The 25,907-nt window shown below is 43.2% G+C and overlaps 1 protein-coding gene across 2 annotated transcripts in view; it reads right to left on the bottom strand.

Annotated features, from left to right (window-relative positions):
- Positions 1 to 1,916: 1,916 nt before the first annotated feature.
- Positions 1,917 to 25,907, bottom strand: part of SRPK1 (SRSF protein kinase 1) — a 52,239-nt gene continuing 28,248 nt past the window's right edge. For both annotated transcript variants that reach the window (XM_077334301.1, XM_077334302.1), the window contains 13 exons: positions 18,735 to 18,843; positions 18,308 to 18,395; positions 17,888 to 17,975; positions 16,580 to 16,686; positions 15,416 to 15,581; positions 13,969 to 13,994; positions 12,543 to 12,756; positions 9,595 to 10,035; positions 8,568 to 8,668; positions 7,767 to 7,874; positions 6,597 to 6,666; positions 5,504 to 5,596; positions 1,917 to 4,487 (listed from right to left, as the gene is read on the bottom strand). In XM_077334301.1, the coding sequence (XP_077190416.1) occupies positions 4,303 to 4,487; positions 5,504 to 5,596; positions 6,597 to 6,666; positions 7,767 to 7,874; positions 8,568 to 8,668; positions 9,595 to 10,035; positions 12,543 to 12,756; positions 13,969 to 13,994; positions 15,416 to 15,581; positions 16,580 to 16,686; positions 17,888 to 17,975; positions 18,308 to 18,395; positions 18,735 to 18,843 (1,796 nt within the window). In that variant the 3' untranslated portion in view covers positions 1,917 to 4,302. The remainder of the gene's footprint in view (positions 4,488 to 5,503; positions 5,597 to 6,596; positions 6,667 to 7,766; positions 7,875 to 8,567; positions 8,669 to 9,594; positions 10,036 to 12,542; positions 12,757 to 13,968; positions 13,995 to 15,415; positions 15,582 to 16,579; positions 16,687 to 17,887; positions 17,976 to 18,307; positions 18,396 to 18,734; positions 18,844 to 25,907) is intronic.

A 25,907-nucleotide genomic window follows, 5' to 3' on the forward strand; every position in this document is an offset into this window, starting at 1 on the left:
GAGGGACTTGGGAATGTTCAGCCTGGAGAAAAGGAGGTTGAGAGGAGACATGATAGCCCTCTTTAAATATCTGAAAGGTTGTCACTTGGAGGAGGGCAGGATGCTGTTCCCATTGGCTGCAGAGGAAAGGACACGCAGTAATGGGTTTAAACTACAAGTACAACGATATAGGCTAGATATCAGGAAAAAAAATTTCACAGTCAGAGTAGTTCAGCAGTGGAATAGGCTGCCTAAGGAGGGGGTGAGCTCCCCCTCACTGGCAGTCTTCAAGCAAAGGTTGGATACACACTTTTCTTGGATGATTTAGGATGCTTTGGGCTGATTCTGCGTTGAGCAGGGGGTTGGAGTAGATGGCCTGTATGGCCCCTTCCAACTCTCTGATTCTATGTCACAATGTTCATTCTGACGTTTCAGGATTTTCAAAATTACAACACTAAATGTTCCCATTCTTTGATGCTGTTCTCTGAAATGTTAGCTTAAAGGGGAACCATTATTTCCACTCCTAATTAGAGACCTTTGCCCAACCATAAAAGTTCTTACAGTTCTGGTAGTTTGACCCACATACCATTTATCACAGAGAGAACATATGATTGCATAAACCACATTGCGAGATTGCCAATTAGCAAAAAAGGACATAAGACAGTTGGAAAACAGAGACCCCAAAACCCGGAATAGTTGGCATTGTTCCATGTGGACATTGCAGCATCTGTAATCTAATGTGTACCACTAGGTTAACAGAGAAACTGGATGTTAATTTCAAACTGCCGATCATGTTTTGCCAGTCTCGAATTGTGGATCAGTAGGTACCAGAAAAACACCTCCTTCAGTCGCTTAATAAATATTTTATGGGAAAATAATTTCTAAAATATTGCTCGAATACAGTTATTACTGTCCAACCTTGGTTATAGCTTTAAAGGTAAGACACAGGCCATTTTGAGCCAGGTGCCCTGACTAGGTTTCATTTATGCATATATATAATGAATAATATATGCCTCTTGCGGCGCAGAGTGGTAAGGCAGCAGAAATGCTGTCTGAAGGTCTCTGTCCATGAGGTTGGGAGTTCGATCCCAGCAGCCGGCTCAAGGTTGACTCAGCCTTCCATCCTTCCGAGGTCGGTAAATGCTTGCTGGGGGGTAAACGGTAATGACTGGGGAAGGCACTGGCAAGGCCACCCTGCATTGAGTCTGCCATGAAAATGCTAGAGGGCGTCACCCCAAGGGTCAGACATGACTCGGTGCTTGCACAGGGGATACCTTTACCTTATAATGAATAATATAAGTTTGTATGGATATGGCTATTCATATTTTTATGTTTGTTGTTCTTAATCTTTTAGTTAATGCTGCTGAAGAAAGTCATGAAACAGGCTGTGCTATACCAGAACCCGGTTCCCCATGCATTATAGAGAATTTCTCCTTTGGCTTCCAAGAACTGGACAATAAACAGGACTTAGAATTTTTAATTTATATGTTATTGTGTTGTGCTATTGTATTTATTTATGAACACAAACTATCTTTTGCTGCTGACATTTCCAAAGTGCCTTTAACTGTCTTGATTCTGATAATGCAGATCGAATAACAATTGATCAGGGTTTGATCTTCTAAGGATTAAGTCAACAACTTTCTGCAGCATTACAAACAACAGAACCAAAATTTTTGAATTAGTCAGCGAACCTTGGTGTGCAGCTTCCCTACCAATAGGCAGCTTTTATCACCATGATATGCCCCCCTTGAAAAGAATCATACTAGCAACAATCATTTAATGGGAGCTGCTCACTATCTCCTCAGCTCATTTGAGGCACTACTATATAAAACCTACGGATAGACATAAACTGTGTATCAAAAAGTACCTATCAATTTATTTAATAATTGGTTTATTGTGCTGCATTTACAAAGGGAAAAAAGACAATGCACACAATAGAAAGAATAAAAATGTATTTTTTTCCTTCAGGTTTTAGGCCAACAAAACAAGTACAAATTTGTTAGTGAGCACTTTATGGCAATTTGGAAGTCAAGTCAACCTGATGTGAGCGCAAAATACTTAGGCAATCTTGACAAGTTCTCTTGGATTAACCTGAACTGCTCTTGTAGTGCAAGAGAGGTGGTGGCATCAGCCTTCTGCTGGGGGGGGGGACAACTTGTATTTAAACTGAGAGATGCAGACACCCCCACCCCAAGGAGCCTTTGCTCCTTTCGGGCAGTCAAGATGTTGAAGCAAACAAGGTTGTGTTGACACCAGAAATTCAATTCTCCCTGCCAGCAAGTCTTCACAGTATTCAAAGAGAAAGTATGTATTATACATTCTAGTCCCATCTTAAATCTCTCTATAGATAGGCACAGAAGTGCTTTTGGAGGTGAAGAAGATTCTCCATATTACAAGAGAATCATTACACTTTTAAAACTTTTTTTCCTTTTTGCTTTAAGATTGTGCATAGAGAACTTTACTTCAGATTTCTTAAATAGACATGCAGCATGGATTCTGCTAAAGGCCTAGTCAGGCATCAAACAACAGCATGGAAATGGGGTAGGATGGTTACACTATTTTTAAAAAAACAAAACAGAACTAGGGTTGTTTTTTTAAGAGGGGAAAATAAGGTTACTATAAACAGATTTCAAAACACACACAAAAAAACAAGTGTCACACCGTTGGCAGCTTTTGCAACCGACTGCCTGACACTGCCTGCAAACCTGAGGCCTCCAGCAGTTTACAGCCATGGAGAATTTTCATAATCTCAAAGGCCTATTTGGTCCATAGTAAGGAAAGATTGCTGGATATACCAACTCATCCCAAACCATACAGTAGAGCAGAAGGAAGGGGATTTTATAGCCTGGGGAAGCCTAAAAGATACTCATTGCAAAACTACCAAGTATTACATACCCTTGACCTTTCTATATTAAAAAAAATAACCTACAAGAGTCAGTGACAACTAGCCCCCTCTCCTTAGGAGTCTAAAAGTTTATATTTGTGTCTTGCTGAACAACCCAGTTTGCAGTGATTCTGAAAAACAAAAACAAAAACTGACACTTTGTCTTTGAGGGGAAAGAAATTATTCCATCCCCTGTATAATTTGCCCTGGTGTCCATATTGAAGAAAGGGAATTCTATTCTGAAAGGTAAATGTCAAGAGTCAAGCAACTTAAGACAATTTAGCAGGACCAGCAAGAGCCTTGGGAGATGTGGGAGCTGAATGTCTGCTTAAAAAGACAGCCCTCAATCCCTTTTTTCTTATTATTGTTAAAGGGTAAGGGTATATCCCATTCTTCTAAGAAAACTTACAGCTTTCTATTGAAGGTACAATGCCACACATGGCTAACCTAGTGCTATTAAAGGCATAAGGCAGACATGCACAAAGAGTGGCTTGTCAGATGCTGGTTGAGTCCCCTGCTTTGGGGGCCTTATCATCATCAAGCACCTATCGTCCCAAATGCATGACTGGCATGCCATGTGCTGTCCCAGGCAGTATGGCATACAAACATAGGGACAATCCAGCAGCAACTCTACAGGCAACAATGTTTAGGCCTATCTCGCAGAGATTCTTATTTCTACCAATTCCTGTTGCTTTCATCTCCACTGCAAGATGTATTTCAAGTTCACATGGTACAGCATAGGGCAGCAGCTTACTTTACTGGACTCCGAAATCTCCAGAATACTGTGGAACAAAAATGAGACTAAAATCTATTTCATACAAGCTGTTCCAAAAGATTCAATGGCTAAGACTAGAGGGAAAGTATATCTGGGGGAGGGGGATATTACCCAAGCAGCAGATCGGAGACCTTAGGAATGAGTAGAGAATTGAGAGTTCAGTGCTCCACATGGAGCTACCACCTTGGTGCCATTTGCTATTTCTCCTCTTACTGTCAGCAACTGGATGTGCACTAGGAAAATGACTCCCAGAGTCAGCGAGCTAAGGAGGGATTCACAGCTCTTCACATCCCCCTTGGGATGACGGCAATATATTTCAGGGAGTGTGTCCCAATGGAGGTTTCCCCACATTTTCAGGGTACTGTACTTGAGCAGGGAGGAGTCGGGGGGGTAATTTCACATTTCTGTAAAAACTCTTTGGCAAGCCCCAACCACACCAAAGCAAATTGGATGCCCACTGGCTGACAATGGTCCTGACTGAGCCAAGTACACAAACTCACATGAACAGTTAAGATTTATCTAAAATCTCAAAAGCCTTCGAGGAGAAGCTTTGCTCTGAAAATCAACAAGGAAAAATTGACTTGGGAAAAGGAGGCCATCTAGGTGTGAATATATATTATGCTGCAAACCCGACTATAGGGCCATGGTGCCAGGCTGGAGCGTTTTAAGAGTTGAGCCAGGGGTGCCTGAGACACTGCGCTGCTGTCGCTCTCTTCTCAGGATTCAGCTCCAGCATCGGTAACAAGAAGTCTGTGAATGCAGCTGCTTCATCTTGGGACCACTCGTATTTCTCCACCAGAACCTCAAAGAGGCCCCATGGCTTCAATTTGGTGATGTGCTTCAGGTCACCTGAAAGCAGTGACAGGAAAATTAATAGGATGTTATTAACATGAGCAGGAAGGTTAACCAAGCAGACTGTAGGGTTTTATTAAATGATGTTGCTCAACAGAGAAAAAAGGGATCCTCCTGCTCTAATGTTGCTTGCTCAAGGAGTATTGCATTTATCCAATGCATCTATTTAAACTCAAATGTTACTATTTCCAGGTAGGACATTATAGTATGGCATTCCGAGCCCGGATGTAATCAGAAGACAAGCAAAATGCCAGACACACTCCACAGAATATGTCAAGACCTCACACTACCCTTAATTATGATTTGCAGTTGAAAAATCCATAGAAAGCATAATTACCTCTCTTGAACATAATACTTCTAGCTCCTCCATACAAGCTACTAGTTTAGACACACAAGGGCTCCAAAAGGTTAATGTATTTATATTACATTGTATGTACAGTATTTGCTGGCGTATAAGACTACTTTCCCCCCCTGAAAAACATGCCTCCAAGTGGGGGGGGGGTCGTCCTATACTTCAGTTGGGATAGGCATAGCTGCCCATAGTACTCTAATGTAATGAAACAAACTCTATATTTTGAGTGGAAATGTTGGGGGGGTCGTCTTATACGCCCAGTCGTCTTATGCGCCAGCAAATACAGTATTTTAATCTTATGAGCCACCTTAAGCTGTTAGGGAAGGGTGGCATACAAATAAATATAAATAGAACTCATCTGAATTTGTTTTCAATGAATGAAATACAGGAGTAAATAAAAACTGCATGATTTTGATTCATCTTGATAAAGTGTAAAATACAGCTCATATGTTTGGATTTTTCTTTGGACCAAAATAACTACCAAGGACCTCAACCACTAATGGGTATTCCAGAATATTGGATCAGATATATTAGGAAAGCAGAAAGATACTTTCTCTTAAATAACAAAGGAACTAGATTGTGCCAAGCACAACTCTGGATTGGAGGCCTCAGATTCTGAACTTCAGGCAACAAACACATGCACAATTCTTTCCCCTCTTACCTTTTTTGGTGAAAAACTCCTTTGAGTATTTTCCAGCCACAATCAGTTTGCGAGGTATTTTCCCCAGAAGTTCTATTATCAATGCAATGTGATCTGTGTGCCCCAACAGAAAGAGAGAAGCAATGAACCCATGGCCCAAGATCATTTTGTGAACCTGGATCAGATACACAGTTGTTGGAAAAGCTGGACTGAATCCAAACTTTGTCTTCACAAGTAGTGGAAGGAGGGTTGGTCAAGTTTTGCTCATTTTCCCCTCCCAATTTGCCCTCCATGCTGTTCCTGGAGATTTCCTGTCCCCTAGAAGCAGCATTCTGCATAACTCAGTAGACTGCAGAGGGAGGAACTTTGTGTTCTGTTTGTACAGCTTCACCAACTGTGCTTTGCATTCAACTCCCACCCTCCCCTCCTGCTCTATAAAAGCAATGCCTCAAAAAAGATTCAGTCATCTAAAGTGGCGATCCCCAACCTGTGGGCCGCGGACCACATGTGGTCCTTCGACTAATTGGAGGTGGGCCCCGAAGGACGCCTTCCCCCCCCCCGGCCCTTTACTTCATCTTCCCCGGCCCTTTACAACACACTTCGGGTGTCATTGTCTCCCATCACTCCCAGATGGGACTATCTCGTTGCAGAGAAACAAGCTCAGGGTTCCCATTGATTTGTCATTGTCATGAGTTAAAATTTCCATGAAAATAAAATGTTCCTTATGTTCATAGTTGTGGCGTGTCAGTATCTTATTTTGAAGGGATGTTTAAACATTACCATAGCGATCAGAGAGCGTTAGGGCAGTGGTTGAGAGTAGAGGAGTAAACTACCCCCCCCCCCACCGGGCCTCTGTAAAAGGCATTGAGTGGTCCCCGGCGATAAAAAGGTTGGGGACCACTGATCTAAAGAATCTAAGAGGCAGCATGATTTTCAGATGGTTCCCATATTTTACTGCTAGTAGTTTAATTATTCTTATTTACTGGTTGTTGGCTTCCCTCGCTGAGAACAATTTTAATAGTAAACACAAATCAAAATTTAAAAATTGCCTCCACCTTCTTTTCCCACAAGAAAAAGGAAGTAAAAGCATAGAATCTTTTATACTGGTGCTCACCTTCATCCCGTGAGTAGTCTTCACCAGAATGAGGCTCAAAGAGATAATCACCCGTAGCCAATTCAAAGGCCTGAGGAAAAATAGAGTCAGACGCTTTCAGACTTATTACTTGGGTGCCTGATGAAATCACCTTCCTCATCCTCTCTGAGAACAAAAATGCTTCTGTGGAAGCCTGGTGCCTGCTTCTCAGTACAGCCTCCCAAGAAATAGGACTTGCTCTCTATGTGAGTCCTGTACCCTTCTTCCGATGCAGCCCGTGGCAGGGAAAACCATGTTCACATGCATTCTTACACGCACCTTCCACAGGACCAAGGCCATATATTTTTACAAAGGTACCTAAAATCCATTAGATCTTGCCTGAATAAATTAAAGCATCCTGTATAACTTCTGGAAAATCTGTAGATTTAGGCTTTCTGGGTTCCATGAGTACTAAAGCTGGAGATCCCCCAGCAAGAATGCCTCTCTTTACATGCCATTGCTGGTGAAATGTCATGCAAGGCGGACACCAGCAAGAGACTAAACCTCGGCTGACCATGAAGGCTGGGACCATGTGCTTGAAACTCCTTAGCTAGCCAGTGTAAATGCTCAATCACAAATGCACAGTGCTCTGAAAACCCATCCAATTTCCAGGTGATCCACAGCTGTTAGCACTAGTTGTCAGTACTGAAAGATCTTATTATTGCATTATTACATTTTGAGGCTACATTTTGAAGTGAAAAATGTATGCAAAACAGGATGTTAGCATTCACAGTGTTTGCTGATGCTCAGTTGCTACCTGAAGCAACAAATTTAAAGTACCATCTCAATACTGTAAGCTCTAGTGATGAGAAATCTGTTCACAGCTAGGGAGCCTATTCCCTTAGGCTCACAGGACCTATTCTGGCCTGTATTTAATTGTCTTGCTCTTAAAGGTTCCCCAACTATGGCCAAATATTTGGAAAGCTGAAGTAACAAATTACAAGTTACCTCACCATTCTTGTTTTAGCAAAGCAATGCAAGATATACTGTATGATGGCCCATTACAGTTCATCACTTTGGATACACTAATCTGTAAATCAGAGTGCAAACCATCATTTGAAATTAGTTGAGGTCTGTTTCATAGGAACAGAAATTCCCACAGAATTTTGAATTCAAGAGCAATTATGATTCAGGCAACTTGAATAAATTTACCATACAGGCTGTACTCCAAATGTCTGCTGGGGTGCTATAGCCTGCTCCAATCAGAACTTCCAAGGATCGGTATTGCCGTGTCTGAATGTCCTCAGTGAAGTGTTTATGCTAAAGAAGAAAAAGATCCTGCATCAAAATCAAAAGCAAGGGGGACTCCATGTCCAACAGTAAATGCATGTACTAGGAGTATGCATTTGGCTCCATCTGAACCGGAAAAAATCGAAAAGTATCTTATCGGTATTTTATTGGCTATTCACAAACTTCACAAATGCATTTAAAGAGACTGTGACATCTTTAAATGTCTTCAGCTCCATTTTAGTCAATGGGGACTGTTATAGTCAATGATTCCAATAGGCTATAATGGGGAATCTTTCCAGGGGCAGGCTATGGCCCGTGAGACGTGGGTGGATTGGTTTTTGTGGTAGAAGCACCTAATGTTCAACGTAGCTTCTGTTGCATCTACTCAAACCCCCCCCCCCAAAATATTGGACCAGAGTGCCCCAATCTACACCCCCCCAAAGAAGGGGCCCCCACTAAAAGAGAGAAGTATGTAGGAATAAACTTTGAAAGAAAAAAAGCATTCAGAAGCAGCAAGAACCTTAAAAAAACATTATAGCTATAGGGAAAACCATCCTCATTCTCTTACACAGAACTCACCTGAGCAAAAGATAATGGTCACCACCAGCAGCTCAACAAGAGTACTTGTGGACCTGAGTTTATACACTTAAAAATAAGAGATATGGTAGTGCCTGTATTCAGCTAATTAAAGTGGGATTAGCAGCCTAAGGATTTTAAACTTACCACCCAGCAAGCATTTCCTAGATCAGCTATCTTCACTTTGAGTTTATCAGCATTCCCAGGCTCAAGAGGATTAAGGAGGAAATTCCCAGCAGCAGATTTTCCTAAATTAAAATGTATAAGCGGAAGTTAGTGACACAGGGGCACAGCTACCATCTGCCCTACAAATCCTGAAAAGTGCCATTTGTTTTCAGTATATCAGTCACAGGATTAAAAAAAATTACTCTAGAGTCATGAACCCAAAATATTTCAAAGTGTGTTTCTCAAAACAGCGAATAGATTTAAGGCCAGGAGGAAATACCCCTCAAAAGTACCATTCAAATGAAACCCAAAACATACCCAAATTAAAAAGCCTGGAAATGTTCATTGTAAATTCAAGTATGCTGGCATAGCCTTTAAACATGATCCTTGAAAACGAGAACAAATCTCAAAACATGTTAGGATTTCTCAAAATCCATTTTGTGTGCCTTTTAAGCTTTTCCTCTTTGGTTTCTTAAAAGTGCAGGAGGGCACTAGTAAGGAAAATGGATGAATCATGCTTATATTCGGTCAAACATTTTGCTCTCTCTATATGCAGATATTTTAAATGAAAAATAGCTTAGATACTGGAGGGGCAAAAAAGAAGCATATGTCCATGATCAACAGTGATCATAACTGAAACAGCACTTGGCTAATTAGCAACTAGATGCATAACAGAGAAAGGCATGAAGACAGAGGAGGAGGAAGAGTTGGTTCTTATATGCCACTTTTCTCAACCAGGAGTCTCACAGTGGCTTTCCTCTCCCCACAACAGACACCCTGTGAGGTAGGTGAGGCTGAGAGAGTCAGAACAGCTTTATCCTGGCTGTGATGAACCCAAGGTTACCCATCTGCCTGCATGTGGAGGAAGAGTGGGGAATCAAACCTGGCTCGCCAGATTAGAAGATGACATTCTACCTCTGAGGGGTGATGTCTACTGTGTCCTTTAGGTGAACTGTCCTCAAGATTTTAAGATCCGGTTGTTACACAGAACCACATAAGCAATCAGTACCTTTGCTGCTCTCTGAAGTTCCATTGTTCTCATTCTCATCCTCTGAAGGTATTTCTGCTCGAATGCTCTCTTGCAAGTTGCTGATCTGCTGCTCGTTGAAATACTGCTCTTCACTTGAGGCTGCCTGGCATACCATTGAATCTAGAACTTCTGAAATCAATGGCACGCATGAATCTGATATTGCTTCCTGTATCCTGGCCTCGGACCCACCATTACTTTGGTCATAAGTACAGCTCTCCTCCTCCTTCTCCTGTTGCTCCTGAATGGGACTGCCGCAGTCATTGGCATTATGAAGGTCCTCCTCACATCTCACTGAAGCTTGACTGTTGGAGTCTGAGAAGGTATTCATTTGCATTACACCATTGCAATTGATTTCTGTTACACATTTTTCAACAACTCCCTCCATTAAGATAGTTTGCTCGGGTACAAGTGAGATAAGATCTGAAAAGAAAAAAGGGAAAGGGCGGGGGAACCAAGTCAGAAAGCTTATAGAGTGAAGGAAGTCCAGCCACAAGTCGAACCCTAACACAAACATATTTTAGTCAGCGATTGTTGAACCTATTAGTGAAAACAGTACCCTGGGACTAGAAATGTTCTTAATACTTGCTGATAGTGGCCTAAGCTGTTTAATTAAGACTACTCTGAACTGGGGACTAGCTGGTTTATATAATAACTAGTAAAAAAGCCCATTGTATGAAGAAGACAATGGGCGCTAGCAGGTGGGGACCAGAGCGAGCGGCAGGCGAGGGACAGAGCGAGGGACAGGCTACCTGAAAGAGGAGGCGGGAGTCCCAGGTGTGGTGCGCTGGGCTGTGGCGGCTCGTCTGCATTTTTTTGTTCTTCTGCGGCTTTCCCAGCGGCACCATTGTGTTCTGGAGCCATGAGGGCAGGGAGCACACAGCAGCTGCGCTGTGGGCGGCTGCCGGGGCTCCCAGGGCGCCGGCTTGAAGCGGCGAAAGGCTCCTCCAGGGGTTTTTTTTTTCTGCTGCCTCTTGGCTTGGAGCTGCGAAAGGCTCCTACAGGATTAATGCTTTTCTGTTGGCTCTCGTGGGCGTGGCGGCTTGGAGCTGCGAAAGGCTCCTACAGGGTTTTTTTCTGCTGGCTCTCGGCTTGGGGCTGCGAAAGGCTCCTACAGGGTTAATGCTTTTCTGTTGGCTCTCGTGGGCGTGGTGGCTTGGAGCTGCGAAAGGCTCCTACAGGGTTTTTTTCTGCTGGCTCTCGGCTTGGAGCTGCGAAAGGCTCCTACAGGGTTAATGCTTTTCTGTTGGCTCTCGTGGGCGTGGCGGCTTGGGGCTGCGAAAGGCTCCTACAGGGTTTTTTTTCCTGCTGGCTCTCGGCTTGGAGCTGCGAAAGGCTCCTACAGGGTTAATGTTTTTCTGCTGGCTCTCGGCTTGGGGCTGCGAAAGGCTCCTACAGGGTTTTTTTTTCTGCTGGCTCTCGGCTTGGGGCTGCGAAAGGCTCCTACAGGGTTTTTTTTTTCTGCTGGCTCTCGGCTTGGAGCTGCGAAAGGCTCCTACAGGGTTTTTTTTTTCTGCTGGCTCTCGGCTTGGGGCTGCGAAAGGCTCCTACAGGGTTTTTTTTTCTGCTGGCTCTCGGCTTGGGGCTGCGAAAGGCTCCTACAGGGTTTTTTTTTCTGCTGGCTCTCGGCTTGGGGCTGCGAAAGGCTCCTACAGGGTTTTTTTTTCTGCTGGCTCTCGGCTTGGGGCTGCGAAAGGCTCCTACAGGGTTTTTTTTTCTGCTGGCTCTCGGCTTGGGGCTGCGAAAGGCTCCTACAGGGTTTTTCTTTTTGCTGGCTCTCGGCTTGGAGCTGCGAAAGGCTCCTACAGGGTTTTTTTTTCTGCTGGCTCTCGGCTTGGGGCTGCGAAAGGCTCCTACAGGGTTTTTCTTTTTGCTGGCTCTCGGCTTGGGGCTGCGCAAGGCTCCTACAGGGTTTTTTTTTCTGCTGGCTCTCGGCTTGGGGCTGCGAAAGGCTCCTACAGGGTTTTTTTTTCTGCTGGCTCTCGGCTTGGAGCTGCGAAAGGCTCCTACAGGGTTTTTTTTCTGCTGGCTCTCGGCTTGGGGCTGCGAAAGGCTCCTACAGGGTTTTTCTTTTTGCTGGCTCTCGGCTTGGAGCTGCGAAAGGCTCCTACAGGGTTTTTTTTTCTGCTGGCTCTCGGCTTGGGGCTGCGAAAGGCTCCTACAGGGTTTTTCTTTTTGCTGGCTCTCGGCTTGGAGCTGCGAAAGGCTCCTACAGGGTTTTTTTTTCTGCTGGCTCTCGGCTTGGGGCTGCGAAAGGCTCCTACAGGGTTTTTCTTTTTGCTGGCTCTCGGCTTGGGGCTGCGAAAGGCTCCTACAGGGTTTTTTTTTCTGCTGGCTCTCGGCTTGGGGCTGCGAAAGGCTCCTACAGGGTTTTTTTTTCTGCTGGCTCTCGGCTTGGAGCTGCGAAAGGCTCCTACAGGGTTTTTTTTCTGCTGGCTCTCGGCTTGGGGCTGCGAAAGGCTCCTACAGGGTTTTTCTTTTTGCTGGCTCTCGGCTTGGAGCTGCGAAAGGCTCCTACAGGGGTGTTTTTTTTTTTCTTCAGCTTCTCGACGGCTGGAGGCTCGTCAGGCCGGGAGCAACTGCGAACCGCGCTGCGCGCGGCTCGCAGTTGCTGGGGCTGGGAATCGGAGGGACCAATCGGCAGGCGCTTCGCGCCTGCCGATTGGTCCCTCCGGTTGTCTGTCATGAGGAAGGGTCCAATCTGGACCCTTCCTCATCCCGGACACATCCCGCCCCAGAACCCCTTACTGTTTTATTTAGTCCGTGGCGCCCGCGGCGCCACGGGCGGTGTACAGATGTTAAAAGAAATACAAAAAACAGAGGATTGTTGTGTTTCACCTTTCAGAAATTTCTATTAATTCCATTTGTAAAATCTCATCATCTTGAAAAAATGGACATCCGATTGACATGTTTTCCAGGGATGATAATACCTGTCTTTCCTGGCAGCCCTTCATCTGGGGGGCTCTCTTTTAGGAGTAGCTCAAGGGGTCTTGGAATCTCTTGCTGCTCGTCGGGCTGCGCCTGCCGAGGGCTTCCTTCCTTCTCCATTTCCTCGATTTCTTGGATGCGTTTCTCCAGCAGCTCCGCTTGTCGTTTCTGTTTTTTTTTCAATTTCTTTTTCTTATTTTTGGACATTTTGTCAGCCTGTATGGCAATTAAAAATACAACACCTTTCAGACATCTACTGCAACAAACAATTCAGCAGGCCTTCACTGCTTCAGAATTTTTTTAAAATGGTCATCAAACCATCGGCCAGCAACATTTATCTTTCAAACAGGCCTCAAACCTGTCCTTCTAACTGTGCTCTGGTATTTATGGTGCACATGTATATAATATGCCAGATGGAAACTCTGTGTTTACTGTTTAACAGATGTGGCCTGAATCTCACCCTCTCAGGTGCCAAATATGCTTTTCATTGCAGAATACTGAAGCATAGCTAACAGTATTCATGCAGAGAAAATAACTGACCCTCATCATCTTTAAACAGCCCTGTGGCGCGGAGCGCCACGGACTGAATAAAGGAGTAAGGGCTGTGTGGGAGGAGTTAGGGCGGGCCCTGTCCGGGATAAAAACTCGGAGGGGCCAATCAAGAGCCTCAAGGCGGCTCCTGATTGGCCCCTCCGAGTGTCCATCCCGCCCCAAGCAGCCAATGGGCTCCCCATTGGCTGCTTCGCCCGGCTGCTCCAGACAGCCATGGGTGAGGGGTGGGCCGCGCCACCTTCTCCCGGCCGGCGGAGTGGCCTCGCCACGTCATAGACGCGGCAAGGCTGCTCCGCTGGCCGGGAGAAGGCTCGAAAGAGCCTTGGGGGGCGGGTGGGCCTGGCCGCCTTCTCCCGGCCGGCGGAGCGCCCTCGCCGCGTCTATGACGCGGCGAGGCCGCTCCGCCGGCCGGGAGAAGGCTCGAGAGAGCCTCGGGTGGGTGGGGGGTGGCCCTGCTCCCAGGCCATCTAGCGCCCATTTCATTCCTAAGTGAAATGGGCTTTAGATCTAGTTAGTAATGGTTGACCTCATTCTAGATAACCTAAGGACATTTAAGGATTACAAACCAGCTAACACAGTTTTGTTCATGTGGGCAGTACAGTCTCATGAAAAAAAAACAGTTCAATTCACTGGGTAGCCAATCAAAAGAAATTTCCCACACTGCAGTGGCTCAACATTAATCAAGCAAGGAAAAGTTGACCATTAACACAAAGGAAGGAAACACCACCATATGGCAGCTAACCTAAATATGTTCAGAAATTACTGTGGGTCCCCTCACTTTAGTAGGCGGCCCTCAATGTTTCAGAACTGTTCTGTAAATATGATACACATATAAATGCAAAGAATTTGACTCTAAAAAGATGTTACCGCACTTACTGGTTTGGGCTGTGGTGCAGTACTCACTGTAAAACAAGAAAGAAATACAATTAGCATATTTATTGTCTATACTGCAATAATGCTATAGAACAGGGCTCAACAAAATCCAGGTACCAGGCTCCTAAGAAACATAGCAATTTAATTATTGCACCAATTATTTTCAGTAGTGATTTCACTGTAGTACCTCTGCAATTCTCAGTGGAAGTACAATGGTTATTTATCATTTCCTATCAGACCAATATATATAAGCCTACGGAAGTCTGCTCTTTGACCCAGATTTATCAAAGTGCTTCATGTAAATGGAGGGGGCTGGGAAAGCTGCTTTTCTGAGTAGCAAACCTGATCTTTCAAAAATAAAGTTTCAATGTGCAGAAACACACCCATCTGTCCATAAAGCTTTCTCTGGAAATCAGAGCCATTGGCCAAAGGAGCCCTGGTTGGCCATCTAGGCACAGGCTGACATAAAAGGATTGTGACTGCTGTGCATTGCCAAAAACCCATCCCAATTCCACTAATCGATGATGGTGCTACTACCGGCAGTATTCCCATAATGTATGCTACTTTAAATTACATACAGCTGTCAAGAATCAATCACACAACATCTCCCAGAACTCATTACAAATGAAAGTTTACTATTTTATCAAAAAATCACTCTCTGTAGAGATACCAGTTGAACCTGAAAGCTTAGCTGATTAACTGTTGCCAATTTCTGGAAGCCTCATATTGGCACAAATGAGATTATGACAAATATGCGTACAGAATCTGGTCTGTACAGAAAGTTGTAGGGAAGCAAGTCACTACAGGACTCAGCATATATTGTCTATAACGTAATATAGGGGCTGCCTTCTGTTGGGTCCAATTTACAGCTAACGAAAGTAATCCTATGCAGAGTTAGTCCAATCTCAACTCACTGACATGTACAGGACTAGACTGGAGTAAAGCTACTTATCTAATTAAACATATAATATAGAACAAGGGCTAGAGATAATACATGCCCTTTCTTGAACCTACAAGGTACAATATACTAATTCCAGAGGAGTAGCAAACTCAAGATGGAGCAGATAAAACCAATAGTCTTATTTATTGTGACATAAGGATGGCACATTAACCTCAGCTTGTGTCCATTGGCAATTTAAGGGTGAACACTTCATGCATATGACAGAATGAGCTCTGGCCCACAAAACCTTTATGCCATAATACATTTGTGAAAGTTATGCAAAGTACACCCCAAGATTCACTTCCTTACAAAACCCTCCTAAATGGCGCTCCAAACCTGTTCACACAAAATTCTTAGCATTCCTGGTATGCAGGATCTAAAGAAATGTTTAAAATGTATTAAGCAATGGTGTACAATCTACCCACTAGCTTCAGACTAATCCAGGCAGTTTGCACCCATTATCACCTGATTACTTGTGGAAAATCTGAAAAAGGGGAGAAAAAAAAGCACCTGCAGAGCCAGACGGTGGGGGGGCTCCTGATCTCTGCCACTCTGTTGCCTCTGCAGCCAGCCTGCGGATATACTGGTCATTAACACACAACAAGATGTTTTCTGGTTTAATATCCGTATGGATAATCCTACACTTTGTGTGTAAATAATCCAGCCCTTGCAAAACCTGCAAAGAGAAAAAATAAGGAAAACTGGCATTTAGAGAGCCTGGAAATTTAGCATAACCTAAAAATACTGAAAAGTACCAGAATTAAGTAGTATGTGCATGTTCTCAACTGAAATATAGCAATCAATTCCAGACTCATTTATGAAGTTGTCAATAGCTTCTGTTGCTATGGAAACCATGCTAAAAGAGTCCTTTATTTGATCTTCAACTTGTTGCTTAAGCAATGATTTTCATTCCATTTAGCATTCTCTCTTTACTCAGCCTGAGATATCTCTCCTGCCCATCCCCCAATTTACTTTCTTCCTTCTTTAATAATCTACAACTCTGATACTTACTTAGCTACCAAGCTCTTTGTGTGAACCTGGGCTGGACTCTCACTCAATCCCATATCCCTAAAAATCAGGAGAGAAGACCCTTATGCACTGTCCTAATCTCTTTAAAGGAAGGGTGGGATAAAGATGCAGCTGGTATAAGGCATGATTAAAGCTCTCAGACACTGAGGTCCACTGAGGTCAAGACAATTATCTACCTTAGAAAGTTGTTTACAGGAGATTGCGTCTTAGAATCCCAGAGTGACAATTCTCCCAGATGGATAAACACAGTGAAAAATTAGGTTTATTCAATCTGGTAATATGGAATAACTGCCAAGAAAGGAAGCATCTCTAGCTGCACAACAAAATACCAAATTAACTGAACAGCATTTGTATCAAAGCACAAAGCCAAATGTCTGTTTGTCTTAAGTAGCTTTATATACCTGATGGCAAGTTTTGTCATAATTAACCCTATTGTCGGATAAAGTTTGAGTCTAGCAACACCTTTTAAACCAACAAAGTTTTATGCAAGGTATAAGCTTTTGTATGCATGCACACCTCTTCAGATACACACAATACCTTGCATAAAACTTTGTTGGTCTCAAAGGTGCCACTGGACTCAAAGTTTGTTCTGCTGCTTCAGATCAATGCACATACCCACATGAACTTATAGTCAGAGGAACATACCTGGTGAATGATTCTTTTTACACAGAGCAATGGAAGCCCCTGATAATTTGATTTGATGATCCATTTCAGGAGATGATGCCCTAAAACTTCAAACACCATACAAATATCTGTAACTGAGTCAAGGTTGAACTTGCTAGATATAAGTGTTGATTCAAAAATAAAATAAAATTGCATTTACCCTTAAACTTTCTTTCTTTTCTAGACTTTCTGAATGTAGCTTTCTGTAGCCCAACCAAGGCTGATGCACAACAGCATTACATCAGGTAAGTAAGTTCTTTCATATATTAATAGTCCTCCCCCCTCCACCAAAAAGCCCTATCCACACTGTGATAAGAGAGACATCACATGGCAGCACAGAAGGTAAACCCAGATCAGAACCAGGCCAGTCTGTGGAAAAACAAACAAAATGCCTACCCCCCCCCCCGGAAATCTCTTTCCATCCACAAGTAAATATATATTAGATCTATAGACTAGCATAGCCTTTAATAACATATAAAATTAATATAGTTCAGAGAATGGATTACAATTACAGCAACATGAATCAGGTATTAAAGGTAATATATTCAATACAATGCCTCAATGTTAATAGCAGAAACCTTGCAAAAGATTCAATTACTACCTTAAAATCATAAGATTGATATTATTACTAAACAATAGGCAAATAAATTTAAGAAGAATATTAGAATTAAAAGGGTAATACAAAAAGACATGAGCTAGCAATTCTATCTCTTGTCCACAGGGGCAAAATATGGAGTTTTATCTCCTTTGCAGAAGAGCAGAACACATTAAGCCTTGCCAGCATAGACTTTTTGTGAATCTGGAGTTAGTAAGCACAGAAAATATGCTATTCTTATACCCATTTAATAGTAAATAGCACTTTGTGCCTCTGGCTGCACAAGGATTGCTTTGTGCCAATACAACTACAGGAAATGAAAACATTTCAAAACATATTGTGATAAGCTATACTTCCCATAGGATCAGAATCTTTCATTGTGCAGTTGTTATGTTTTAGCCCAGCATTTGAGTATGTATGTACGTACCATATACATTAAATGAAAGATCAACAACATTCTTTCTAACCACAATCCTCAAGAACAAGATGTGCTTTGTATCCAGTGACAAAGTTATGATGTTATGCCCTGTGGACAGCCAAAGTCCCAAGAGAAACGACATGTTTTTATTACAGATTTGTTGTGGATCATAGATTACAGGGCCAATGTTTCACCCCCACTGCAATTAGACTATCAACTGTGTATGCTCTTATACTTAAAAGCTCTACCCATGTGGCCTGTTCTATGAAAAGGATACGGGAACCATTCACTCCAGAGATTTTGAAATCATCTAATAGCTGAACCACCCTCTCTCTGCTTGGATCATCTGGGTCAGTATTCCGTACCTAGGAAGAGGAAAAATACGAACTTTACAACTAATTGTTCAATGCAAATTTTTCCAAACCTCCTGCCTTTGCAAGATGGTGTGCTTTTGACACAACTACCATGTTGTTAAATTTCTTAAACTAGATTGTGGAATGATACAAATAATGACCACTGCACAACAGTCAAAGTCATACATTCAAAACAATCTGGCTTTACTTCTCAGATGAAAAATATCTTTCTTCATGCATTCTTAAGCTCTCATGCCACAGAAACCGAGTCACAGAAATCTTGATGTTTTTAAGGAACATACTGTGTAAAAAACATCACAATAATCTGCTTGTATATTACTCACAGATTTCAGCAGCTTGATTTCATCCAGTGCTGTTTCTGTATAATGTTCAGCACTTTTTACAACTTTCATTGCCACAAACCTCTTTCCCCTAAATAGAGACAAAATTTAGTGCAAAAAAACAAAACAAAAAACAAATCCTCCAGCAACAAGATGGTGCCAACAGCAGAATTTCAGAATCATTGCCATAAACAACAGAACCAATTTATGGATCAGCTCTGAACAAAATAATTGTTTGTAAGGTCAGTAGAAAATTAAATGCACTAATGAGAGAAACAATATGGGCCTGTGTGTACAACCTGAATATATATTATCTACTTATAGAAGGCATGAAATAAGAAGTTTAAACAGAGATAACCATTTGCCTTGTGCTGGTGGTCCATAACATCATGAACAAAGGAGAAATCCCATCCAAAAAATAAAAACTTACTGGATGTCCCAAGACAACCACACTGTAGAAAAATGTCCCCATCCCAGCTTCCGGATCACATGGTATCTTCCATTGAATAGATCTCCTATTTTTACAAGATGGTAACCTCCTGGAAACATAAATAATAAATATTTTATTTATGTACCTCCCCATCCTTGTTAGCTTGGAGCAGTTAACAACATTTTAAAACAATACAATGTAATAAAAAACAATTAAGTAGTAACACAATAAGATTCTTCATACAACTGTCTCCTGTTCATCTCCCTCTAGGGATTAATCAAGGTTTGGAGGTTTCTTATTGGTGGAAGTTTTCAGAAGGTGTTTCCAGTGGGCAGGCCAGCATTGTGAGGTTATTATCTAGCCTCTGGCAGAACACCTCAGTTTTGCAGTTTTGTATCACAGCGTCAGCAAGGCGATGAGCTAAGGAGCTCATGATCGACTGTGTCAATGCTGCTAGGTCTAACAGTACCAGCAGCGCTGACCCGCCTTGGTCCAGTTGGTCACGGATGTCATCCATCAGTGCGACTAGCGCTGTCTCCACCCCATGGCTAGGCCAGAAGCCCGAATGAAATGAGTCAAGGGCTGAAGTCTCTTCCAGGAATGCTGATACTTGGCCTGCAGCAGTCCTTTCAACCAACTTCTCCAGAAACACCAGATGTGAGACGGGGGTGGTAGTTGTCAGACTCCTGCAGAGGCAAGGATGTTTTTTTGAGCAACGGGTGTACCACTGCCTCTTTTAACCCCTCTGGGAATTCTCCTGTTGAAAGGGAAAGGTTGATTATTTCCTGGAGGGGGGGCATCTATTCTTATGTCTATTGTTTTTAGGAGCCACGATGGACACGGGTCTAGTGGGCAGGTGGTTGGCCTCGTTGTTGCTAGCATCCTGTCCACTTCGGCTAGTGAGAGTCGTCTGAAGTGACTCATTGTTCTCTTCAAAGACGGCCAAGGGGCCTCTAGTTCACTTTCTGTGTCCAAAGTTGGAGGGAGGTCATGGCGGAGAGTCGAGATTTTGTCTGCAAAGTGACTCACAAATGTCTCACAGCTAATGTCAAATTGTCTATTGTTTTGGTGCCCTTCACTGAGGGTGGCAAGAGATCAGACTACCCTGAATAGTTGTGCTGGGTGTGAGTGCGCAGCTGCGATGCTAGTCGAGTAAAAGTTGCATTTCACTGACTTCACCGTCATCTCATAGGCTCTTAACTGCGTTCTATAAGATGCTCTTGATTCTTCGTTACGAGTCTTTCTCCAAACTCACTCTAGTCGTCTCAGTTCCCATTTCTTCCCACAGAGCTCCTCGGTGTACCATGGGGCCCACTTGAGACGGGGACGGAGAGGACGTCTGGGAGCTATCTCATCAATAGTGGCCAGCAGTCTGTTGTGCCAGTCGCTGACCAATCCATCTAGAGGCATTGGGTCCCGCAGAGCATTCAGGAATCCAATCGGATCCATAAGTCTCCACGGCAAGCTGAAATGTGCTTGGCACCCAACTGAGGGTAAGCCGGGTCTTGTGGGTATAGTCGTCTGACCATGGCATGGCAGTAGTCATGACCGGATCCATGCTCAGCCCTGCACTGATAATCAGATCCAGGGTGTGGCCTGCCTGGTGGGTAGGGCTAACAACAAATTGCGAGAGCCCTAGTGTCGCCATGGCTGACACCAGGTCCAGCCCATTGCCAGAAGACAGCAATTCCACATGGACATTAAAGTCCCCCAGAATTAATAGTCTAGGGAACTGTAACTTCCAGGAGGCAGCCACCTCCAGCAGGGCTGGCAGGGCATCCGGATATGCATTGGGCACACGGTACACCAGCCAGATGGCCACGCTCTCGGTTGTGCACCACCCGAGGCCAACACATTCAATTCCTGGGATTGTCGGCGCAGGGAGAGCCCTGAAGGAGATGTTGTCATGAATCTGGATTGCCCTCCCTCTCCCCGCCCCATCGTCTGTGACTGATTTCCTTTCATTGACCAACTATTTAGGGCAATGGGATGGTTATACCATCCCAGATGGAAACCTCTACTTTGTCCTGTACTTTGCATATGGCGTGCAATGCTCCACTTTTCCCCACCTCTTGCCTCCTGATACACTAGAAAAAGTCATTAAGCAACAATTAAACTGCAGGCTCAGGTTTCTCTTCCTCCAGTTTGCCTGTGATAAGATCTTTAAGTCCTGAGGAGTTACAGTGTTTATGATCAAATGCCACTTCTAAAGAACTCAGAAAATGTATGTTTGCCCTGAAATGTGAAACCCAAAATCTGGAATGGAATATGAAGAAATCCTTGGATAAATCAGACAGAGAAGGTCCAGAAGTGAGCTACATTTTCTTAGTAAAGATTTACCAAAGTAACTGAAGATCCTAATAAATATCCAGAAAAATTGAAAAATGCTATTCTGCCTTACAATTAATGCTTAATGCTCACATTGGCTGAAGACCAGTTTAGGAAAAAAAAGTTGCCGTCAGTTGGCCTAAAGAAGCCATCTGGGAAGGTGGGGGGAGAGAGAGACCAGAAGATTATGACACAGCTTTACAAACTTTATCAAGAATTTCTATTGTTACCCTAAACAGAGGAGGGCATCAAATGCGGCTGTCTCCTGCTATTGTTCTGAACATTTACAAGGTTTCACCATATAGTCCTCTAATGTTCCTCCCTCTGTCAACTCATTTTGCTACCTCAATGTGGATCTCTATTCTGCCTTTTATCTATTCCATTTCACCCAGATTTCCAATATTTGTTTTCCTCATCTTCGGTTTTGATTCAGCATGTTGGTGATTTATATTCAAATTCCTTAGATTCTGGTAAGCAAGATAATTCTAATGCTCTTTATTGCACTCACTGAGAAAGGGCACAAAGGAGAATAAAAGAAAAAAAGGAACATTTGTGATTCTGTCAGCCTCCAGTACACTCTCTGGGATAGGAGATACCTTAAGTTGGTAAAACGTGGTATGGATCCTTATTCTGTCTGGTGGATCGTTAACTGGTTGGCAGATCATAACCAAAGGGTACTTGTTAATGGTTCAGCATCCTCTTGGAGAAGAGTGGCAAGAGGAGTACCCCAAGGATCTGTCCTGGGGCCTGTGTTGTTCAACATATTTATTAATGATTTGGATGAGGGTTTAGAGGGAATACTTATTAAATTTGCAGATGATACTAAACTGGGAGGGATAGTAAACACAACTGAAGACAGAATCAGAATACAGGATGATCTTGATAGGCTCGAATAAACTGAATAACTAAATTGAATAAAATGAAGTTCAATAGGGACAAATGTAAAGTTCTGCATTTAAGTAGGAAAAACCAAATACACCAATATAGGATGGGGGAGATTTGTCTTGGTAGTAGCAAGTGTGAAAAGGATCTAGGAGTCTTGGTAGACCACACATTGAACATGAGTCAACAGTGTGACTCAGTAGCTAAAAAGGCAAATGGGATTTTGGGCTGTATCAAATGGAATATCGTGTCCAGATCACGGGAGGTGATGATACCACTTTACTCTGCTCTGGTTCGGCCTCACTTGGAGTACTGTGTTCAGTTTTGGGGACCCCAGTAGAAGAGGGATGTAGACAAACTGGAGCGTGTCCAGAGGAGGGCAACAAAGATGGAGAGGGGTTTGAAGACCAAGACATTTGAAGAAAGGTTGGGGGAGCTTGGTCTGTTTAGCCTGGAGAGGAGACAACTTAGAGGGGATTTCATAACCATCTTCAAGCTGCCATATAGAGGATGGAGCAGAGTTGTTCTCTCTTGCCCTGGAGGGATGGACCAGAAACCAATGGGATGAAATTAATTCAAAAGAAATTCCGTCTCAACATCCGGAAGAAATTCCTGACAGTTAGAGCAGTTTCTCAGTGAACAGGCTTCCTTGGGAGGTGGTGGGTTCTCCATCTTTGGAAATTTTTAAACAGAGACTGGATAGCCATCTGAAGGAGAGGCCGATTCTGTGAAGGCTTAAGGGGGTGGCAGGTTACAGTGGATGAGCGATAGGGTTGTGAGTGTCCTGCATAGTGCAGGGAATTGGACTAGATGGCCCATGAGGTCCCTTCCAACTCTATTATTGTATGATTCTATAATGCCAGTGTTCCATTTCTAAAAAGCATTTTAGCTAGATATTCCACCATTCCTGTTCTCTTGGGCTGAAGCATTGCACAAGAGTCTTTTTTCATTCCCTCAAGCACGGTTTTATTTCCATCCCTGTCCTGGACATTTCTATTCTAAGCCTTTCATTTGCTCTACCATTAGGTTTGCTCTTGGAGTTTAACCCAATTCCATGGCAAGAAGCATAGACTGGTTGACTGTTTCTCAGTTTCCTTGGATCCTGTTGCTCAGCATTCTCAGTACATGTTGAAATTCTTGTTATTTTTCTCCATGGATTTTTCATGTTCTACCTGCAGTTCCAGCCTTATTGCTAAAAACTTCAGACTCGGCATCTATACATCAAAATAAATATGAATGTTGCCAGCTCATCACATCTCCCTGGGGCAGTGTTCCTGCTACACTGAATGCTGGAACCCTCTGACAAACAGTCCCATGATTGTGTGGTGCTGACTAATGTTTCCTTGCTTAGGTGTCTAAGAATTTCCTTGCTCTAATCCTGTCTAGTGGCTCTTCACGGATGGACCATCATTTTGTTTTTTGAAAATCTTTTACCTATTTTTTTAAGGGAAGTGAAATGGTATAATTTTTTCAGTGTTTTGTTTCATTTCTGTCAAGTGCTTGTTGGATGGAGCAGCTATGTAGTATTGTATCTGCATGAATGCCCACCTCATCAATGATCACATTGACCTCTTCTTCTAGACAGTTGTTCTCCCCTCGTCCAAGGTGACCTGATTCTAGAGCCCTCTCTAAACCACAGCCTTAAAAAATGACATTTCTTATTTATCATTAGAAGTTCATTTTATTAGGGGAATGTCTGAATGTGTGTTTCCCATTCTTGTAACTAGTTCATCATTTCACATTTTGTACCATATCACTGACCTAATATTTAAGAGCTTTCGGTAAATTAACAGCAAAACATTCCACATTACTCCATAAAAATCTGGAATCATGATTTATTTCCCCACTGAAGCTGATGTTCAAAAATTCCACAAAGATGCCTGAAAGTTTCACAGATGGCACTGGATATCCAGCACTTTGTAAGGTGGTTGTATTTAAATTATTTTTGCAAATTCATTAGAAAATATTATCCACTTGCATGTTTTTCACCAGAACAATTTTTAATATCTCTACAAGTTCTCCCTATTCCCAAGGTAGATTCTAAATATTCATAAAAAACAATAAACATTCCTTGGAATTGTTTTGCATTTTGTTTGTGTAACATAAGCCGTGGCTAAGTGACATAAAGGGAAAGCAGTGAGAATTTTTTAGTACCAAACTACTCCCATTGGAAGGCATGCTTTGAGAGTCCCTTGTCACATCATGGTGACAAAGAACCCATCTGTAATACATGAAACATGAATTTGCAAGAAGGGACTGTCTTAGCAGGCTCAGCTGCTAGAGCAACTGTGTTATCCTTTCCTCCAGCAGCTGCTATTTATCTATTTCAAATTCCACCAAAGCCTGCTTCACTGCCCTCTCTATAGGAGCTGGCAGACCTTCAAACATACAACCTGAAAAGTGAGTCCTGGTCAAAATAAATCAATGGAAAACCATGCTTGAACTGCAATGGAAATGCCTATTTCCTGTTCTCCTCATTACTCATACAGTTTTGAAGGTTCAAGGTTGCAAATGCCTGGGCCCACGTCATGTTGCAAGGAAGTTGCTACACCAGATGGGTCTACAGAAAGGCTGACTCCTAAAAGTGCAGCAACAGGCAGAAATTCAGCCCCAGAAGTAGATGAGCCCAGGTCCCATTTACATTTGAGAAACCAAGAGCCTGCCAAAGCATTTGTGTTTTGACCATGAAATTTCTCATGCAATTGGCATAAAACCATTCTGATTTCCCTTTGAGTTGCAGAACTCAAGACACTTTAAGAAGGCACTAATGTGCTGTTAGTTGTGGTTCTAAGAACACTGAACAGATTGAGAGAACACTCCTTCTGGATGTCCAGTGCCTGGTGGATTCTTATCCTGTTTGCCACAACTGTACTCTCCTTATGTGGTTTCAGCATCAAAGCTCATTCTGCACATTTGATAATGCACTTCAGTGTGCTTTTGTAGCTGGACTATCCCATGCAAAAAAGGAAAATCTACTTGTAAAGAATATTATCCAATGTGCGCATAATGACTGAAACTTTGTCTCCAATGAGTGAACACCAGACTACAAAACCTTGAACAGTCTTCAGAGGCAGACATACATTACTCACATAAAGTGAAGTTGTTGGCATTCCTTTGTTTGTGGCAAATACTAATTATTAGTATGCATTAATATGTATGTTGGTGAGGCTTAGATTGGTTGGACTTGAAATTAATTTTTAAATATCATGTAAAACCTTATTAGCCAAACGGACAAAAGCTGATGATAGGTCTGCATAAGACCCCATGCACGTGGCTGAATAGCTACCTGATGTTAGCTATCCTGTCCTCCTATCTGAGGGGGTCAAGACCTGAGCAAGAGGTTATCTTCCATCCAAAACAAGATGCCAAACAAATTCTTATCTGTTCACCATCAATAGGCGTAAAGGGTCCCCAAGAGGGGATGCCCCTTTGGTTTTAACGATCTAAGAGCATGGGCGCAGTCAATGTCACGAACCCAGCAAATAGTGCAGTTGTGGAGCCCTTTCTCGATATCCCAACTCAGTGACTACCGATGCCCGGCAGTTCACCAGAAAGTTAGTTTTATTGAAGAGGGGACACACAGACAAACACTCAGCTAAGGCAATACATAGACCAGGAAAACTGACTGCAGCAATGCTCTCAGATCGGACCCAGGTTTTATAGGCACGAGTAGACCCAAGCCAGAAAACCTTTCCCAACAGGAAGTCTTTGAACGGAGCTGGGTGCTAAATGCTGGAGCCAAGCAGGCTGGGCCGTCTGCTCATGCTTTTAACATTTTAAAGCGGAGCACTGCTCAGATCCCACTGGCACTCGGGGAGAGGAAGGAAAGGGGAGGGGAGGAAGGCAGTGATCAGGGCAACATGTTTTTAACACCTCTGAGCTGCCCTCTGGAGAGGGGGAGAAAAGGAGGGGGGGAGAACCAGGAAGCTCAGAATGGGGATTTGAACAGACACCTGAGTGGGA

This window comes from Paroedura picta, chromosome 4, assembly GCF_049243985.1.
Source record: "Paroedura picta isolate Pp20150507F chromosome 4, Ppicta_v3.0, whole genome shotgun sequence".
NCBI lineage: Eukaryota > Metazoa > Chordata > Lepidosauria > Squamata > Gekkonidae > Paroedura > Paroedura picta.